A 21523-nucleotide genomic window follows, 5' to 3' on the forward strand; every position below is an offset into this window, starting at 1 on the left:
GAGTCCATGCTGGGTCACTATAGGGTTTTTGCCTAAATGCTAGAGCGTTCCCCATGTGATGTGCACAGCATGATGATGTCGCCTCCAGGTGATGTCATTGCACTGGGCACATCTGGTACGATGGGGCTCTTTGGGGGTGGGGTTCCCCCGTTGGCCAGATGGCCGGCGGCAGACTGAGGGCACTGAAATTGGGGGAAAACCCACCCCCTTTGGCAACCCTAATTAGTGCTAACTGGAATTAGGGTTTTTGCCTAAATGCTAGAGCGTTCCCCATGTGATGTGCCCAGCACGATGATGTCACCTCCAGGTGATGTCATTGCACTGGGTACATCTGGTAGGATGGGGCTCTTCGGGGGCGGGGTTCCCCCATTGGCCAGATGGCTGGCGGCGGACTGAGGGCACTGAAATTGGGGAGAAACCCTCACCCCCTTTGGGGAAATGGCAACCCTAATTAGTGCTAACTGGAATTTAGTGGAAGTATTCACTCTTCCTCATGTCATGTAAGGAGAAGGGGTAAAGAATGTGCAAGCCCCTAACGTGCCAGGCTTGTGATCTTTAGGAACAAAACTTGTTCATGAAGTCTGAATAGGGCCACAGAAAAAAAGCATGCATTTATAATGCAGTGTGATTAGTTCAGCAAGGGTGAGAAATGCAGTTCTACTTACTTTCTTCTCCAGGACTCCTCTAACAAACCTGAGAAAATTGGGGAGAGAAATCAAAATACATAAATAGTATTGGTTTCCGTATTGTGGTGTTTTATACATGGATTGCATATATGTGCATGTACAAAAAAGAAGAAGTGTGAATGCACAATAAATAAGCACTTTCATGGAGGCTAATAAGACTACAAATAAATAAACTAGCTAAGGATTTTGACCTCAAAAATACACAAGCTGATAGTAATTAACAGCAGACAAGTAGTTATTACTCTGCTTCCTCTGACAACTAAATAGATAACATACACAATCAAGGGAAGGCATAATTATATATTACAGTGGCAGCCTTTTTAAAAGTAAAAAAGTCAGTTTTGCCTGTGTATCATAAAACTCTATGTGTGCTATTTTGGTAGTCCTATTTTTAGATTGCATTAATTGCTTCACTTACTGTACTTATGCAAAACGATGATTTTAGTGAAATTTTAGATCTAATTTTACATTTGCTTCAAAACACCTCTTTTGATACTGTTAACCTCCCTTCTACTTAGAATGGAACACTTGGCCACTTTTAAAGTTTGTAGAGAAATGAGCATTTCCTAGAAGCCTTTTAAGGACACCTCTGACAGTACAGCCTAGATAAGCGGCACTAGTTCTTTGATACTATGGGCATGTCACAAACATACCAGATGTGTGAAAACACTTCTGATATAGCTAAACACACCAGTTCTCTACCAGTGGTGAGCCAGTTAAGTACAGGCATGTCAACACTCAAGCCTGGCATTTTGCAAGCCTGAAACCACCCTAAATGTGGGTACTAAAAACATGATCCTATGTATACCAGTGCCTGCAATGTACATGCAGAAATCTCAAGAAGCCACTACCTACAAGCCTAGTTGCAGAACTAGTCCAATATCTTTCAGATTTGCACATGTCTACCAAATTACAGGACATCCTCAGTGCTAGTCATGGATGTGTGTGTGGGTGCTCCCGAAGACTTCACTGACTATAGAGGCCCAGTTCACTGCCACTGCCAGGTCTGCCTTTTTTCTTCTGAGGCAGATCAGGCAGCTGACCCCATTCCTCACCCCCACCATCTGGCTTCAGTGATCCATGCAACGGTCACTTCCAGATTAGATTATTGTAATTCTCTCTATGTGGGGTTTCCCTCGACTCTGCTCCAGAAATTGCAGCTACTGCAGAACACACTGGCATGGGTGCTGATGTCATTGCCTGTGTGGGCACATATCTGCCCAGTGCTGCATGACCTGCACTGCCTGCCTATTGAATTCCAAATCCATTTCAAGCTGTTGGTGCTTACTCCTTATGCTCTGAGACTCCTTCGGGTAGTGAAGGGCGTGGTATAAATCCAATCTCCTCCTCCTCCTCCTCCTCCTCTTCTTCTTCCCTTTAAAGGCCTATACGTCCAGGGGCCTGCATATCTTTGAGACTGCCTCTCCCCATATGAGCCCCATAGAACATTACGTTCTGCCAGTCAACACCTCCTGGCAGTCCCTGGCCCAAGGGATGTCCAACTTGCCTCAACCAGGGCCAGGGCTTTTTCAGCCCTGGCCCCTGCCTGGTGGAATGAGCTACCATATGAGATCAGGGTCCTGTAGGACCTATTACAGGTCCGTAGGGCCTGCAAAATGGAGGTCTTCCACTGGGCCTTTGGTTGAGGCAGTGGGCAACCTTTTGATTAAGCACCCCCCCCCCCCCAAAGTGACTGCAGATCCTGGAAGCCAGACTGGGACCACATTATCTGCCATTGAGGCGTGTTGTTGTTTTAATATGGATGTTTTAGTGGAATAAGGTTGATAATTTTATGGATTTTAAATTGACTACTGTAATATGTTTTTAAAACTGTAAATCTGTATTAATTGCAGATACATATATGTTGTTACCCACCCTGAGTCTACAATGTGGGGAGGGAGGACTATAAGTTTAATGAAATAAATAAATGAGTTGATGAGTGCTAAGACTTACAGAGCTGAGTCACTGCTCATGGATTTTAGAAGGCTGAAACGCTGTTTACGATGACACTGTCACTGACTGAACGGTAATGTAACCTAGTATTTTTAGATGGCCCCACAGCTCTTTGTATGTTTAACTTGTTAAAAGGGAAGTAGGAGCAAAGAGCTACACGGCTATTCTCCATGCCCCATATTGCTTATCCTTGAACTTTTATCACATCCACTCCCACAAGGTAGGGATGCCAGCCTCCAGATGGAACCTGGAGATCCCCCAGAATTACAACTCATCTCCAGACTACAGAGATCAGTTCCCCTGGAGAAAATGGATGTTTTGGAGGGTAGACTCTATGGCATTTTACACCACTGAGGTCCCAGTCCACCCTAGGCTCCACCCCCCAAATCTCCTCCAATTTCCCAACCTGGATCTGGCAACCCTACCACAAGGACAGGAAATGGAATGGTAATTGTTAAAACAGAGACAAAAAGAGATTATCACTCAAAGGAGAGAAAGGGTGTGGGACATAGTGACTGATTCTGGGATAAGCCCAGCGTCAAGTGTTCACTTTACTGACCCTATAGCTGAACTTTACCCAATACTTTTGTAACAGTCACCTTTTACATTCCCATTAAAAAGCAGCAATTTATATTCCCTCAAGAGTTATTAATATGTCTTCAATTGTTTTCATTCAATAAACTACACTATCTTGTCCTGAGGTGTACTGCGTGATTATTTCTGTAACCATCAGCAGTCGTACCTCTATGAAAACTTTTAAAAGAATGGCAGAGAAATGGCAATGAAGGTGGAGGCTCCTGAACTGCAAGTGACATGGAAATCGAGGGGTAGCCTAAATCTGGGCATAGGTTCTAGGAAAACTGGAATGTAGTGGTTATGGGAGTCTTATATGTGGTATTATAGGAAGGGGTAAACCTGAATACCTCCTTGAGCACCGTTTTGGTGGGAAAGGTGATTAAGAAAATAAAAAAATTAAAGTTGTACATAATCTCATTCCCCCTTTTACCTCTTTCTTCCTGTTCCAATATTCTTGTCCTTAATCAAATTGTATGGCTTGCAGGCCAGGACATAGAGTTGCCAGTGGGAATTTGGGTGGTTGGGGATGTAGGGGAAGCCATCAGTGTGCTGGGACTACATCTCTACCAGGAAAAACCTAAAAGTGATGCAATGCCTGTCTAGGAATCACAGGAAACTTCAGCAATTCCTGGAGATGTATGATGTGACATAATGCTATCATGCCAATGGTGATCCCCCCCCCCTTTTTTTCTCCTGCTAGGCAACAAAGAGGCGATCGGCAGCAAGGCAGTAAATAGGATTGCCCTAAAGGGACATTATATGGCTCTTACTGCACAACACCCACAATATTTTACATACTATATAATTAAATGTTTCTGTGGCCGGATGCCATTCATTTAAAAAAGGTTTATTTTGGCAGAGTTCTTTGAAAACTGGACTAGAAGTCTGAAATAAGTCCTAAATAGTGAAAACTAGTTTTACCTACTGATCTAAAGCAGTCACTTAAAAATAAAGAAAACAGAAACAGACACCACTTGTTTTTGTTTTTTTTAAAAAAACTGAAAATATATTCAAGAAGAAATATGTCCTCATTAATTTACTGCACTGGTAACTGGTGAGATGGATTTTACATGGCTATAAAAATAGTCATAATGGCACAATCAGATTAAGACTTTTCCTGACAAATAAAAACTTTTTCTGACAAAACCTTCAGTCTTTCCATTTTGATTAAGGTTCTGTTCTAAGTTCTGGATGCTACACTTCCTGTTTCAGCACATTTAAGAAACATATACTGCCAAGTTAAGGATGCCAGGCTCCAGGTGGGCCCTGGGGATCCCCAGAATTACAGCTCATCTTCAGACTACAGAGATCAGTTCTCCTGGAGAAAATGGACGCTTTGGAGGGTGGGCTCTATGGCATTGTATCCCACTGAGGTTCCTGTCCTCCCCAGGCTCCATTCCCAAATCTTCAGGATCTGGCATCCTGACACCCCCATCCCCTGGCAGTGGCAACCCTATGCCATGTGTGTACAGGAAGGATAGTCACATTAGATCTTTACCTTTCGGTTTCCTTGATAGATTCTGAGGTGGTTTCTTTATAATCTGGACAACTCTCATTAATATCCATGCAAACTTTACCCACAAATGCCCTTTGTCCAAATTTATCTGCGAGGAATGAAAGAGAACAAAACTCAGAAGAATGTTTTCCACCTGCACTGCTGGCAAGCTCTTCTTTTAACACCATGCCAACAAATTTTGCCCTTGTAGGCCTGCTTCATATCTGCAGCCACCCACACAAGTAGGGTTGTCAGCACTGGCAACGGGCAGGAGATGGTGTGGGACAGGGACATGTAAACTGCTACTGCTCCAGCAGCACAACCTTTAAGTAACATCATTGTGTCAGGGTGATGCTCCCAGAGTGTCACCCCAGTGTGATGATGTTGCTTCTGGCATAAACCCAGAAGTGACATCGTTTAGTGATGGCAGTTTTGCCTCCATTTTTCCCTGCCACCTACAGAGTGGGGTGGGTGGGTTTGGGGCTGCTGGGCTTGAGTTCTCCAGCTAGATCAGGAAACCTAGCAGACCTACATGCAAGTATCCCCCTAGAAAACACTGCACGGGTGGAACTCAGTCCTAACTAGATCTTACACTGGCCTGCCACAAGGATTTCCATGTAGATGTGTGCTGCCAGTCCCCTGCTCAGAACTCAGTTCCCAGGCACACAGGGCCCCATATATTGGGCCCATGGGGACAGGGAGCTTAAGTCTTCCTCCAGCTTTGGCTGGTGAGCCAGTCGCATACGTTCCTGGGTAGGAAAGATCTTGCCACTGTAGTGTATGCCCTGGTAACATTCAGATTAGATTATTGCAGTACAATCTAAGTGGAGCTGCCCTTGAAGACTGGCTGGAAGCTACATTTGGTACAGAATACTGCAGTTGGTAGAGTGACATGGGTCAGAGGGACCATATTACTCCAGTCTTGTTCTATCTATACTGGTTCCCAATTTTACATGCACCTTTCTCCAATGGGGCTAAACAGCATCCCCTGAGGTCATTTTAAGTTGGGAAAACACCATACAAAGAAGGTTTAATCAGCTCTCCCTGAGTAACAAGGTCTCAATCTGAACTGTGCTCCTGAACACCTAGGAACAAAGGTGTTCCTAGCTGTCATGGGTCAGCCAGGACTTAGCAACAGCGAAGACTCCTCAGGAGAAGAAGAGCCTCAGTAAATCAGTTCTGAACTTGTAGAAATTGGCAACCAAAAAGATGAGCTGCAGGCTTGTCAAGAGTTCACAGCCAACAGTTGATGCAGAGCCACCAGCACCTTTCAACAGAGGAAACCCAGGGGGCCATTACCAGCCCTCCAGTTTCACCCACACCCTTTGAGTGCCGGAGACTAAGGCTTAGAATGGAGCTCCAGGAGACAAGACAAAGCACAAGTCTCCTAGCCCAACATCAGCTGCTTGCTGATGATGAATAACTGCAGGGTTACTCTCAAGCAGCTAGCTGTAAGTAAGACCTTCCAGCAGAGGCCTATAAAAGCAGAGGCCTATAAAAGACCCTCCAGCAAAGGCCTATAAAAGGGAGACTGCTTGATGTGGAAGCAACAAGTCATGAACCTCTTGACTCAGTGAGCACAGCTCTGAACTCTGCTCCTGTGACCCTTGGACCGGCTCTTGACTGACTCTGGAATCTTCCTCCCTGCACTCATGAATGACCTTGGACATTGGACCTTGCTTCCTGCATAATGCTCTGAACTGGACTCTGCTCTCTCGGTAACTGACCTCTGGACTGAAGTTTTACTCTGACCCTGGAATTTGGCTTGGACTGACCCTAGATTCTGACACCAGCTTGGAACTCACAATAAAAACATTTCAGTAAAAGTTCTTGTTGCAGACCCAACGATTCAGGGTTCCTGGTGTCCTAGGTGAACTGTGATTTTGGCACCTCCACCACCATTCAATGGGGGGGAAATTGACAACTGTAGAATGAGCACTAACTTTAATTTCCTAGACATTCAGAATTAACGATGTGAAAATAATAACAGGCTGCTCAACCATCATAGCTTTTCTGGTGTTGGGGCTGCAGAGGTTTCTTGGACATTGTAAAAGTGTAATTGGATCCCATGTGGTCAGCCATTTGAGCAAACAATTTCTCAGGTAGTTCACATGGATTTTAACAATAGCAATACAAGTGTAAATAACTCTGCTTCAGCTACAGAGTAGGAGTGTTCCATGACCTGAAATGAAGATCTAGCTTCCTCTAGAGCTACAGAGACACCACTGTGCCTGGGACTGAGTTCCGTTCCCTTTCCAGTACATCTTCAACACATGACCATTTAGCATGCAATTAGAGAAGATGAGGGCTGCCGAGCTCCTGGTGGGACCTGGAGATTTCCCAGAATTACGACTGATCTCCAGATGACAGAATTTAGTTCCCCTGGACAAAAGGGCTGTTTTGGAAGATGGACTCCATAGAATTATACCCTGCTGACGTCCCTCTCCTCACTAACCCCCACCCCACTCCCCATGCTCCATTCCCCAAAATCTCCAGGAATTTCTCAACTCAGGGTTCACAACCTTACAGAAAACATTCCCCTTTTCACAGTTGTCTGGACTGGTTATTTATGGCATGGTATAGGTTTGGGCTTTTTTTAAAAAAAACCAGTTTTGTATTGGCTTCTATTTTTAAAAAAGATTTCATATCTGCCAAGTCTTATTTATATTTCATTTCTCTTTTTTGATGCACAAACAATTTAATTTCTTAAGACTGTGAACCCCTTGGGGGCAAAAGTTATTTGAAAAGCTTATGTAAAATCATCTGAGCATGCAAGACACAGTGTGATAGAAACCTAATAGTTAAATAAAATCATGTTTTCAGTTCAAATCTCATCTCAGCTGTGAACTCACTAGAGGGTTGTGGGCAAGTCACTATCTTTTGGCCTCTGCACTCCATCTGCAATATGAAGACAATGATAGTTACCTGCCATACCGCTGGCTGGTTGCAGAATTTATTACGCTAATACTCTTTATGACCTGAGATTTGAATATTTGAAAGGCTGCTTCTTCCTGTACAAACTTGTGCAATGGCTACACTTATCATCTCTGGATTTCCTTTCCATCTCCTCCATATGGAAGTAGGGATGGTGGTGGCTCATTTTGTGGCTTTTTCACTGAAAGCCCTGATTCTTTGGAAGAGCTTATTTTCTTTCTGAGGAGTTTGGTGAGTAATATTTTAATGGTATATATGGTTTTACTTTGTTTTTTACCTCTTTGGCTTATATATCACTGTTTTTTAGCTCTTTGGCTTATATATCACTGTTGTGTTTTACGTTGTAAACTGCCTTGAGCTCATGTTTAAAAGGAAAGGTGCACTAGAAATATTTTAAATAAGTAAATGAATGAATGAGTGAATGAATGAATGAATGAACATCCCAAAGGAGCTATATGAGTGCTAAGTATTACTAGTGGGTTGAATCCTTCTGCTAACAGGGTTCTTCCCCCAGAAAAATAGAGCATTTTTTTGCCAATTCCCTCCTCCCTCTTACAGACCCTCATGTTGCAGTTCACTCTGTTCTTGAGGTCTACTAACCCCAGAAGCGGTATTTTAGGGAACATAGGGGGTTGCTGCAGGAAAGGGGAAGATGGAAAGATCAAACCCATTATAATTCATTGAGAATAGATATATCAATACATATCAATAGATGTATCAATAACTATTAGTTACAACAGATTCATGGACAAAAAACATGGATATTTCCATCGTATCTTGTTTGTGAACTTCCCAGAGAACCTTCACTGGCTATTGTGACATACTGTGAACTCTGAGCGACATACAAGACAATCCTGAACTGGTCCATTCAGAATCCTACCAAAGTCTATTTAAGGGGCCTTACTGCCAGGACAGTTTTGCACTGGTAGTCTTACCCAGCAAGGCAGATCTGCTATTAACTACATGGAGAAACACATGAAGAATCTGAGAGGGTTGTAAGGAAGAGAGAGTTAAAAAAACCTTGTTGCACAAACTTCTGCAGAAGCAGGCTTCCCACTCCTTTCAATGACTGAGATTATTTGCCTTTGATTTCAAACCATGGTACGTCTCCAAAATATGTCCAAAGACCTTTTTTCACAATTACATTTGCACAGCATTAGTTAGGGTCGCACACACAAAAGCCGTCCGTATGAATCATTCCATTGATGAAATATCTGATAACTAAGTTGGCTTCAGCTTAGAACAGTGCCTTCTGAAATACCCTCTAGAAACAGCTTATTATTTTACCTATAATATCAGCAAGAAGCAAAGAGGCATCTGTGTGAATTGTTGCAAAATAGCAGGCTGTAGTTGTGCCATTCTTGAGAGTTCGTCTCTGTAAAAAGAATTTAAAGTTCAATTATTTGCAGAAACAATTATGCAGTGAGCTATCACTTTGCTCATCAATTATTATAGGAGTCTTTTGAATTAGTGATCAACTGGCTTGAAGACTGAAATCATTAACTAAGGGTTCTCCATAGTGTATTATAACTATACATAGTGTATTATTATATAGTGTATCAGCACTATAACCTTTGGTAAACAAATGTGGCAGATTTCTATAGAGTATTAAAAAAAAATCTTCAAGTCATTTTTGACCAAAGACCACAGTTGGACCAACAGAAATCAGTGTGTACGAAGTGGGCAATGATGCCTTGGTTATATCATCTGCAACTCTATAAAATTACTGTCTGTTTATATCTCCTTCATGTCCTTTTACTCTTTTACAGCTACTCTGTTTTAAAACAAACTAACATAATACACAACATTTCTTGATTTTGTTAATGCTGCTTCCTTCATTCTTTAAAAGGAATTTGCTTCTTTAGTTGAATTGTAAGTTTCACCAGAAAAAGTTATTTGTTCTTAATAACCTATTCCACTGAAGATTATGCAAACACTCAAGACAGTGGAGTAAGCCAAATTCTACCAGAGGCCAAAATCCACTTTATCTAAGACCCCCCCCCCGCAAATCTTACCAAACAAAAAATTATTTCCCAACCTCCAAGCATGAATCAGAATCCATCTGTTGAATCACTCCAAAAATCACTCCCCAATCCTTTCTTCTTGTTTTTAGATATGATAGTCTTTGATTTCCCAGAGTAAGGAGCCAGAAAAATAAAAAGTTCTTAAATAAACCGTTGTTGAAGGGGAGAAGGACATGGTCAGATTTGGGTTTGTGAATTAACCCTGAACCTTTTACACACAGTGGACACAACTCAGCCAAAGTTGAGTGGTTTTAAGTATCAAAGATTTCAAAAGGAAAGAAACAAATGGAAAGAAACAAATAAGTCTAACTTTCGACGAACCATGGCTAAAAAGGTGAGTGTTTCTGTCAGAAACAGCAAGCATTTCTTAATTAGCATCTCACTGGTGAGCAGAAGGTCTGACACAGGACTTAAAGTGTTACCCATTCTGGATGGGGCTGCACTTCCCTTGAAGGAACAAGTCTGTAGTTTGGTGGTGCTCTTATACTCAGGCGTACTGCTGGATAGACTTGCAAGGTTCCCGGTTGGGGTGAGGAATCACCCATGTTTGCAGGCTCCAGCTCGCTGGTTGGGGGGAAACCGGCCCCCAAACAGATGTCCCCATGTGATGTAGGTGATGCGCTGACATCACTTCCCAAAGTGACATTATCGCATTGGCGCTGTTGTGTGCGACGCTTTACTTTTTGGGTAAAACCCTATGGTTTGTAGCCATTTTTACCATAGAGTTTTCCCAAAAAGTAGAGTGCCGCCCCAACGTTGCCAACACAATGATGTCACTTCTGGAAGTGACATCAGCACGTCACTGACATCCCCGCCCACCCCTGGAATGCCTCCCAAATCCTCCTACTGGCAGGAGGAAGACATCTGTCAACCCTACTGCTGGATAAGCAGGTGGTAGCTTTGTCCAGGAGTGTCTTTTACCAGCTTCAACTGGTTAGCCAGTTGTGGCCTTTCCTGGACAGAAAAGACCTGGACACTGTGGTGTGTGTCCTGGCTATATCTAGATTAGATTAATGCAAAGCGCTCTACATGGGCCTGCCCTTAAAAAGTGTTTGGAAACTTCAGTTGGTACAGAATGTTGCAGCCAGGATGTTTACTGGAGTGGGTCATAGGGACCATATCAATCCAGTCTTGGCCCATCTACATTGGCTCCCAACCTGTTTGGGGGCACAATTCAAGGTGCTGGTCTCCTGACCTTAAAAGCCCTATATGCTTTGTGACCAAATACCTGAAGCCTGCTTCCTTATGAACCTACCCGACCATTGTGGTCATCTTATGAGGCCCTGCTTCAGGTACCCCCTGCTGTCTGAGATCAGCTGGGTGGCAATTAGGGAAATGGCCTTCTCAGTCATGGCACCAAAACTCTGGAAATCTCTCCCCAGTGAGACTCGTCTGTCCCCTTGTGTTGTCATCTTCTGCCAGCAGGTGAAGACATTTTTGTTTCATCTGGCCTCCCTTCCTGATCCCTCCTTCCTGCCCTATGTTGTTTTTATGTTTCTGTATATGTATTTTAGCTTTGGTTTTTATTGATTTTGTTCTGTTTTAATAGTTTTTAAGATGTGTTTTTATTTTTATTATGTATATTTTTAATCTGTAAGCCGCCTTAGTGGCCCTAATGAGGAAAGAAAGGCAAGATATAAATTTTGCATATAAATAAAATAACTAGGGCCCTGGTCACACAGGCCACATAACGCAGGGGAGGCGTGGCTTTTTGTGCCGGTGCACTTTGACCCGCCTGAACGCGATCAGATGCGACGGTGGAGAATCGGGGTTTCATTTCGTCAGCGCACGTTTCTGGTGCGCTTCAATGCAGCGAAGGGAGCGCGCTGGAGCAATTAGACGAAGGACGTCCGTCTGCAGCCCGTTGCAAGCGTTAGATAGTGGACTTTCTCTGGTACCTTTAATTCTGAATCTTCAGCCGGACACGACGGGTTGGCAACGGGTGTGCGACACTTGCCAGATGTGCCTGTTTGATCGCGCCCGTAAAACCCACCCGGCATCTGTGAGTATCCCGTTGCAACTTCTGCATGTGATTGGGGCCTAAGGTATTTTTTCCCCAAAAACAACATCATCTGTCACTTTGTTTATTTTACTTAGCTCTCTTTTCTACCCTATCTCAACGAATTAGTGTAGGTTGCATTATATGACAATTTTGCTCTAATCTCCCTTTTTAGCCAGTTTGGTGCAGTGGTTAAGAGCATGGACTCTAACCTGGGAGAACTGGGTTTGATTCCCCACTCCTCCACATGCAGCTGCTGGTGTAACCTTGGGTCAGTCATAAGTTCTTCCAGAGCTGTTCTCTCAAAGGCAGTTCTCAAGAGAGCTCTCTCAGCCCCACCTGTTGTGGGGAAGGGAAGGGAAAGGGATTGTAAGATGCTCTGAAACTCCTTTGGGTAGTGAAGGGCGGGGTATAAATCCAGGCTCTTCTCTCTCTTCTCTCTCTCTAGCTTAAAAGTATGAAAGATATAGTAAAAATAACTTAAAATATTGGTGACTAACAGCTTGATGGCCCAGGTTATCCCGATCCTATCAGATTTTGGAAGCTAAACAGGGTTAGTACTTGTATGAGAGACCACCAAGGAAGTCCAGGGTCACTATGCAGAAGCAGACAAGAGCAAACCACCTCTGAATATCTCTTGCCTTGGAAACCCTATGGGGGTCGCCATAAATCGGCTGCATCTTGATGGCACTTTCCACCACCAACAGCGTGATGACATGCGTGTTTTCTCAAAACTACTATCCACTCAGTTCAATGAGCTTCTGGGTCAGTGTGTATAGGATTTCTGCCTTAGCCTCCTGTTTCTTATTACTCTGAAAACTGATATTAGTACAGAGGTCCATAACATTAGCAGTGACTTTAGAGTATATTAAGTATCTTGGTTGCTTGTTCAATTATGATTTCCAGTTCAGGTTTGCAGGAAACCTTGTATGACTGTATGACAAGCTGCGGTCTGTTGAAAACCAGAAAGGGAAAGATGGATCTGAAGCATGCAAGGGGAGGTGAGAGGGAGCATGACAACCCATAGTTCACATAACACCAAAAGATATTTTGGTGTTATGTCTGTTCTTAAACTTACGAACATAGTATGAGCTGTAGTGATACAGCAAACCTGTAATGTAGGGGAGTGCTCAGAATAATGCCTACCAATATTAAGGTAGGCAGACAATTTACTTACCACAGCTCTAGTGTACACCTCTTCCGCAAAATCACTGTCTTTGTATTTGGTTTCTGTTGGGTAAGTGTATGCCTTCAACCACTGCAAAAGAGGCAGATCTACTCGTGTCCCTGAAAAAGAGTACTGCGGAGCATGGATGTGTGTGTCAACCAAACCAGGCATGAAGAATTCACTAAGAAAGAAAACAATAGGGAAACTGTCTCAGTTTGTAAAACATTACTTGTATAAGAATCTTATGCCCTTGATCTCTGTGTCTTAACAACATATTTATGCAACAATCGCTATGATAGTATAGTAATAATAAAAAAGCTCTGGAATAGTCCGCATCTAAAGATCAAGTTTTAATAAAGTAATGATGGAATAATTCCTTTTTCACCAGAAGTAGCTGCTGAGCTCATTTAGGCAATGACAGGCACTTAAGGCTCAAGCCAGTCTAGAAGTAATCTAGAAGCCCCGTACTACAGTCTTAACAGCATTGAGGCTTGATGAAGTGACTGAGTGATGGCACAAGGCTCTCTACGGTAGCAGCCCATGTGGCAGTCATTTATCCAAGGCGGCACAGAAGACAGATGTAAAGAAATACCAAGACTGTTTGTGCAAATATATGTGGTAGAAAAAAAGAAAGTTTAATTGCACGCTATTATATACTGGGCTTGAGGCAGCTTTTCTCAAAAGTGATTTCTTTATTCAGCTCAGAACACAACAACCAACACACAGCACAATCCCAATTTATATACAATCTGGAACTAGCTAAACCACACCTCTAGAATACTAAGGTCCAATCATGAGTGAGGGCTTAAGACCAATAGGGTTTGTTCCCACCGAAAGTCATAGTCTTTCTTGATTGGTCCATTCTACAACAGCAGCCAATCAGGTTGTTGATTTTAGGATGCTGAGAGTCTATGGAGCTTGTGACTGAAGCTTGGGCTCATTCTTCATTCAGGCTATCTACATAAGGTAATACATAACACACACCATCAGTATGTTTGTTTCTTAGTGTTGCTAACGCCAGGTTGGGAAATTCCTGGAGATTTGGGGATAGAACCTGGGGAAGATGGACTTTGGGAAGGGGAGGGAACTCAGTAGGGATGCTATTCCATAGAGTCCACCCTCCAGAGGTGTCATGTCCTCCAAGGGAATGGATCTTTGTAGTCTGGAGATCACTTGTAATTCTAGGAGAATTTGAGGCCCCACCTGGAGGTTGGCAACCCTAGTTGTTTCTTCTCCCCTTCTTTCTTGGTTCTGTCTCACTCTCCCCCCTTTTTTTCAGGGTTTCCTGCTTATGTGGTTATCTATTTGTTTATGTAGAAACAGTGCTGGATACATAAAAGGCTTAAAAAACCAAGGTTTTAATTACAAGGAACTCATATGAGAGATATAAAACTGAGATGACTACACTGAAGGACAAGGGGAAGTTGGGAAATTAAATGTAGGCAAATATGCACTCAATAATAATTAGCTTGTTTAAAGGTAATTACACTGAGTGACACACATTAATAAAATATAATTGCAATAAAGAAATATTACATCCCCAAATATTCTAAGATACAACTGTTCAGCCTCTTTACATAATAGCATGACTGTTATCCAGAACAGTTTTTCAGTTTAGGGTCAGCTGTGCCTAAAGTTGTTTAAATTCAGGTCAATTATCACTCAGGAATTGGCCCAGTGCCCTATATCCCACTGTGCTTGCATTACCAAGCATACTTTTGGTTAAATAATCAGCAGAGAGGCAACAGCAGTGGCTCTGAATGTGCAAATTCATGTTGTTTGAAAAAAGGTTACAACAAAATGTAGACGTTAGCTCTACAAAACTGACTTTGTGTCCTTCATGATTTCTGCAGAGTGAGAGACATTTGGAATACTGTGTACAGTTCTGGTCACCGTTATCTCAAAAAGGACATTGCAGAGCTAGAAAAAGTACAGAAGACAACCAAGATGATTGAGGGGTTGGAGCACCCTCCCTATGAGGAAAGGCTGAAAAGTGTGGGACATTTCAGTTAAGAAAAAAGATGACTGGGGGGGGGGGCATAGAGGTTTATATAATTGTGCACGGGATGGAGAGAGTTGACAAAGAGAAACTTTTCCCCACTCCCAACATACTAGAACTTGAGGGCATCCAATGAAGCTGACAGGCAGTAGATTCGGGATGGACAAAATGAAATACTTTACACAGAAAGTGATTAAAATGTGGAATTCGCTGCCTGAAGATGTAGTGATGGCCACAGGAATAGACAGCTTTAAAAGGGCATTAGGTAAGATTCATGGACAATAGGTTTATCAGTGGCTACTAGCCATGGTGACTGAAGGTAACCGATACATTCAGAGGCACTAACCTCTGAATTCCAGTACCAGGAGGCAACATCAGGGGAAAGTCTTGCCCTCTATGCCCTGTTGTTGGCCCTCCAGAGGAACTGGTTGGCCACTGTGTGAGACAAGATGCTCATCTAGATAGACCACTGGTCTGGGCCAGCAGGGCTCTTCTTATGTTCTTAAAAGGCTTTGCTGTACTTACAGAGCCCAACTTGTCCCAATTTCCCAGCTAAGAACAGAGTGTTACCAACCCTCTTTACCAAGCCTTATCAATAAGAGTTTTCCCCCATAAGTACTGGTAATAGTAGATCTTGACAATCTTAACAGAGAAAACAACCATGAACAGATTGGAAACAAGAATGTGTATCCACATTTATTATTTAATTTTAATGACAGTTGACTGAATACTGTATGAATGTGTTAATCCACTGGATGTCAGGCAGCATGATATGCACACATGTGTCTCACATGCACTGAAATCTGCCTTCCTTTCTATTGCATAACAAGGTAAAACAAAGAGATAACATGCTGCTCTGGCAATTTTCTGCTCTACAATACAATCTACATTTATTAACTCAGCAGGAGTTTGCAGGCAACCTGTTCTGGCAAAGCTTTATAAATATAAACCAATGAGAACATTTCTGCCATGGTAAAAGAACATTCCATCTTCAGTACAGACAAACACTCCTATTGCAAATGCATTCACTTAGAAGAAAGGTCCATTGATTAAAGCTGGACTTAGTTCCAAGTAAATGTGCTCAGTATTGCAACCTACAACTGTAATCTCCCACTTTTGAAAGACAGTGAAAAACAGAAATGTTTGCAAGCAGAGGGACAGAGAGAAAGGAGAAAAATAATTGTGCGGGCAGGCAGAGAAAAGGAAATATAAGAGGGAATACCAAGAATATTAGTACAGGGGAAAAAGACTGAGCCTCAACAAGAACATTCAGGGATTTGGGAAGAAACACAAAATCCTTTCCCAAACATAAGCTCAGCAAAGGAGGTGGGGGGAGCCTCTCCAACGCAAATGTAGGGGAACTGTTTCAGTTGTGCCTGGAGTGGGGACCAGCCTGGGGGGGGGAGAGAAAAGGACAACACAGACACACCATGCTGGAAAAAAGGGAGGTCACCATCCCCCATGATACTCTGCCCCATGATCAAGGATTTGTTCTCTAAAAATTTCTGGAGATTCAGACTTCCCACTACTACCAGAACATACAAATTACATGTGTGAAGTGTCATGTTTGGGAGGAGCTCTGCCTCAGTGGTAGAGCATCTGCTTCGCATGAAGAAAGTCCTAAATTCAATCCCTGGCATTTTAAGATAAAAGGATCGGGTAATAGGTGAAATGAAAGGAGAGCTGAGTAGACAATAATGAGCTTGATGGTTTGACTCAGTACAAAGCAGCTTCGTGTGTGTTCATATTAATCTGGAAAATTCTAACCAGCTGCCCTATGACGCTTACAGTATATACCACCTATTGCATTATATAATTATTTATATGCATTTTGGATTTTCAATGAGTTAGTGTTTTGAACTTGCAAGTCAACACATCAGAAACCAGAAATATCAGATGAAACTAAGCCTCTAGGTATTTGCATGGGTCAATGATGCTATGAGGTAGCTCCTAGTGAATGCTTTGTAATGGGAAGGAGGCTTATCAGGACCTGGCAGCAACAATAGCAGCACCACTTGGCAGAATCCATGACTGAGTCAGTTGCACCAGCCTGGCATCTCATTATGTTCAAATATTATGCAATGTATCTTGGGTACTGTAGGACTGTAATACACAAGATGCACTTGCAACACACACAGGATCAAAAGCATCCTAGGGCTAATACTCACCAAGGTTCCCATTGTGCCTAGACTGCCTCATGTCAGACTGCAGGTGGGTAACTTGCATGCTTGAATAATCTTTCGTATCACACACACACATTCTTCACACAGAAAGCCAGGGGTCCTGGAAAATGCTTGTAGCCAAAATCCTTCAAATTTTAAATTGCTTTATCTCCCTCTCCTTTCATCTGATATCTATGAAATTTGGTACACCCTTCCTAGTGATCATCCACACGCAATTTGATCATGATGGCATCTGTAATTAAGACATGTCACATTCCCTTTTCAAGGCTGCTGAAAGACATGGGGCTACCCAGACAAAGACCCCTCCCCCAATTCTCCCACCACTAGGGTTGCCAACCCCCAGGTAGCACCTGGAGATCTCCCATTATTACAGTGATCTCCAGATGACCAAGATCAGTTCCCTGGAGAGTATGGATGCTTTTGAGGGTGGACTTTATGGCATTATATTCTGCTGAGGTCTCTCCCCTTCCCAAAACCTGCCCTCCCTAGGTTCTACCCCCCAACTCTCCAGGTATTTCCTAACCCAGAACTGGCACCCCTACACACCACCAGGGCCTAATTTAAACACCATATGAAAACAGATAATGACTTGCTGTCTCCATGGGCCCCCAAAATTATCAAAGTCACTCTCCCTCAAATTTTCTCCCACTAGTTCATCCTTCTTGTCAGCATGTTTTAATTCTGTGGTTTTAATTATGTGCATCTCTTAATACGGTGTGCTTTTAATCTGTAATTTGTACGTTTTTGAACAGTCTTTTTTAATCTGGGTATTTTTTACCTGTCATATTTTGTGTCCTTGACACTTAGTGTTGTTAGCTGCCTTGCATCTGAGAAAATAGGATGGAACAGAAATGTTTTAAATAAATCAAAATAAACAAATAGTTGTATATGTGCACATGTGGCAGAAGTTGCTTGACTTATTTCAGTGTTATAGAGCCACAAGGGAAAATAGAATGAACATCCCACACACACTTCTGTTGCAACAGTGAAGCTTCGCCTCTATTGTGTCTATTATAGTTAACAAACAACTGATGGTGGATTATGGCTAGTGCTAGAGTAATGATAAAGAGACACTGCAAAATAGAGATAATCATCTATACACAGCATGAGTGACATCCCTCACAAGTAAATGATTCTAACATCCAGATAGGTATACAAGGAGTGGCATCCATCATACCATCCTTGCACTAGCAGTCTAAAGTTTGTGTTTCCTGCCAAGGAAATCTCTGATCTGGCTTTTTACTGCTGGCTATGGAGGGTGGTAGTATTTAGGGTTTTATTTTATTCTGTATGTAATGATCTTGTCTTGAGCCATGTCTTGAGCCATGAAGAAAGGTAGGATATAAATATGTAAATAAATAAATGCATATCCTCAATCCTAGTCCAGCCTCTCCATGGCTGTGTCGCAAAGTCCAGAACTGTTTGTTAAAAAACTGCTGCTACTGAAACCTGGAATCCCAAATTTCTTCCTCCTCCTTCCCCCCCCCCCCAGTAACATTTTAATACAAATTGTTTCACATGACATAACCTTGTTACAAGTTTCCCGAGCCTTGCTTCATTGGATTAGCTCCTATTTGTATGGATAGGGCATCTGGAAACTCTCAACACAACAATCTTACTTAATAAACTTTACCAGATGAGAAAGATGCAAGAGACGGAGGGATGCTGCTTTCAGCCATAGCCACCTATCTGCCAGAAAGTAGACTTCTGAACAAACAGGTTAAAGTCCCCCATCTCTTTGCCTGTCCCCTTTAGAACATAAGAACATAAGAGAAGCCAATGTTGAATCAGGCCAATGGCCCATCCAGTCCAACACTCTCTCACACAATGGCCAAAAATACCAGGTGCCATCAGGAGGTCCACCAGTGGAGCCAGGACATTAGAAGCCCTCCCACTGTTGCCACCCCCAGCACCAAGAATACAGAGCACCACTTGCCCCAGAGTCCCTATCTATACCTTGTGGCTAATAGCCACTGATGGACCTCTGCTCCATATGTTTATCTAATTCCCTCTTGAAGCCGTCCATGCTTGTAGCCACCGCCACTTCCTGTGGCAGTGAATTCCATGTGTTAATCACTCTTTGGGTGAAGAAGTACTTCCTTTTATCTGTTCTAACCCGACTGCTCAGCAATTTCATTGAGTGCCCATGAGTTCTTGTATTGTGAGAAAGGGAGAAAATTACTTCTTTCTCTACCTTCTCGATCCCATGCATCATCTTGTAAACCTCTATCATGTCACCCCTCAGCCATTGTTTCTTCAAGCTAAAGAGCCCCAAGTGTTTTAACCTTTCTTCATAGGGAAAGTGTTCCAACCCTTTTATCATTCTAGTTGCCCTTTTCTGCACTTTTTCCAATGCTATAATATTCTTTTTAAGGTGTGGTGACCAGAACGGTACACAGTACTCCAAATGAGGACGCACCATCGATTTATACAGGGGCATTATGATACTGGCTGATTTGTTTTCAGTTCCCTTCTTAATAATCCCCAGCATAGCATTGGCTTTTTAAATTGTGGCCGCACACTGTCTCAACATTTCCAGAGAGCTATCTACAATTCCAGATCTTTCTCTTGGTCAGTCTCTGCCAGTTCAGATCCCTATCAATGTGTATTTATAGTTAGGATTTTTGGCTCCAATGTGTATCACTTTGCACTTGGCCACATTGAACCCCATTTGCCACATTGATGCCCACTCACCCATTCTCAACAGATCCCTTTGGAGTGCCTCACAATCCTCCATAGTCCTCACCACCCTGAACAACTTCGTGTCATCTGCAAATGTAGCCACTTCACTGCTCACTCCCGACTCCAAATCATTAATGAACAAGTTCAAAAACATCAGACCCAGTACTGATCCCTGTGGTACCCCACTGCTTACCACCCTCCACTGTGAAAATTTCCAATTTTTACTCACTCTCTGTTTCCTATTAATTAGCCAGTTTTTGATTCACAAAAGGACTTGTTCTCTTATCCCGTGACTATTGAGATTACTTAGGAGCCTTTGATGAGGAACTTTATCAAAAGCTTTCTGGAAGTCAAGGTAAACAACATCTATTGGGTCCCCCTTGTCTACATGTTTGTTCACTCCCTCAAAGAACACTAACAGGTTAGTGAGACAAGGTCTTCCCTTACAGAACCCATGCTGAGTCTGCCTCAGTAGTTTTTGTTCATCAATCAACCCCCCCCCACTCACCACAGCAAATATACCTTTTTATTATTTTAAAAGCTACTTCAGAAGGCATTAAACAGACACTGCATGATGGGGGGGGGACTGTGAGCAACTCTGAGTAGTGAAAGGGCATGCTGGGAAACGTAAGCACCTTCTTTACTGCATAATTTCTGCGCTATCAATTATGCCACCCTGAAGCAGCTTCTAAAACCAAAACAATTAATCAAATGTCAACTTCTGTTTGTTGATCATTAGATGAAGATCTCAAGCCAGGTTGCCATGTCATGGAGCTCTTCAAGAGCTACCTGCTCCCTACTCAAGCTACTTTGCAAGAACAGACGGCAACTACTTCCCCCGCTTCCGGACTCAGGCCACATCTATGACAATGGAGTCTTAGCATTGCATACAATAGGTAGATTAATATCCTCACCATCACTAAAGGCAGTAAGAATTGTGTCATTAATCTACACTTAACCTATGGGGGGGGGGAATTCACCTGGCAAATCAACAGTCTCCTTAAGCATGAAAAGCCTAGCTGCATTTCAGAAAATTAAACTAATGGGGTGAGGCCCAACTCTTTGCTGTAGATCCTTCCCTTCTCTCAGGTCTCTTACATGTGTGTGCGCGTAAATAAATAAGAACAGCTCATGCTGAAATTAGCATATCCCTCAGCGCAAGCCCTGATTGTGGCAACCCTTTTCCCACCACTTCAGAGAGGGTACAGAATTAGGGGAGAACAGGTTTAGATTGGCAGTTTGGGTTCAGCTTAGGCTTTATGCTCCATCTCTAAGCTGCCCTCCACCACCATGACTCCTAAATACTATTTGCATTTCAAGATTAGGCAGCACCTGAGCTCCAGCTCCCCTCCCTGATTTCTGTCCTCCTTTCCCCAGCTCACTCACTCCATCCCTCTGTAGTTCCCTTTTGTTTCCCCCAGTGGTCTCTGCCAAACCTGCTCCCCACGTCACCCTCCTGCTCCCAGTTCTCCATTTCTAACCCTGTCCTCCAATGCCCCAGCCCCTCCCCTTTTCTGGAGCCTGCCACACATCCCATCAAATCCATTCTTCTCCAGGTCATCTCACCTAGCCATGGTCCCTCTCTTACCATCTTCCACCTTGTTTTATTCCTCCCTCCATCATCCTTACTCTGTCTGAGAATACTTTGCTTCCATGCCCAGTTGTGCATGGGACACATGCTTAAGTACAGTGACTGAGTGCATTTTAAATTTATCTCTCTTTTTGTACCTTTCTACCTGTCTTGTATTCAATAAAATTGACCTTATTACTTAGAAATGTCTCCTCTTCGTTCTCTAAGTTACAGTCCAAAATGTACCCGCATAC

General features: G+C 42.9%; 1 protein-coding gene across 1 annotated transcript in view; it reads right to left on the reverse strand.

The window, feature by feature from the left end:
• Positions 1-21523, reverse strand: part of GDA (guanine deaminase) — a 68492-nt gene that overhangs the window by 28418 nt on the left and 18551 nt on the right. Inside the window, exons 3-6 of the mRNA XM_015406979.1 lie at positions 12845-13016; positions 8932-9019; positions 4714-4819; positions 666-693 (exon numbers count right to left, since the gene is read on the reverse strand). Of these exons, the coding sequence (XP_015262465.1) occupies positions 666-693; positions 4714-4819; positions 8932-9019; positions 12845-13016 (394 nt within the window). The remainder of the gene's footprint in view (positions 1-665; positions 694-4713; positions 4820-8931; positions 9020-12844; positions 13017-21523) is intronic.

This window comes from Gekko japonicus, unplaced genomic scaffold (assembly GCF_001447785.1).
Source record: "Gekko japonicus isolate JY-2015 unplaced genomic scaffold, Gekko_japonicus_V1.1 scaffold1623, whole genome shotgun sequence".
Lineage (NCBI taxonomy): Eukaryota > Metazoa > Chordata > Lepidosauria > Squamata > Gekkonidae > Gekko > Gekko japonicus.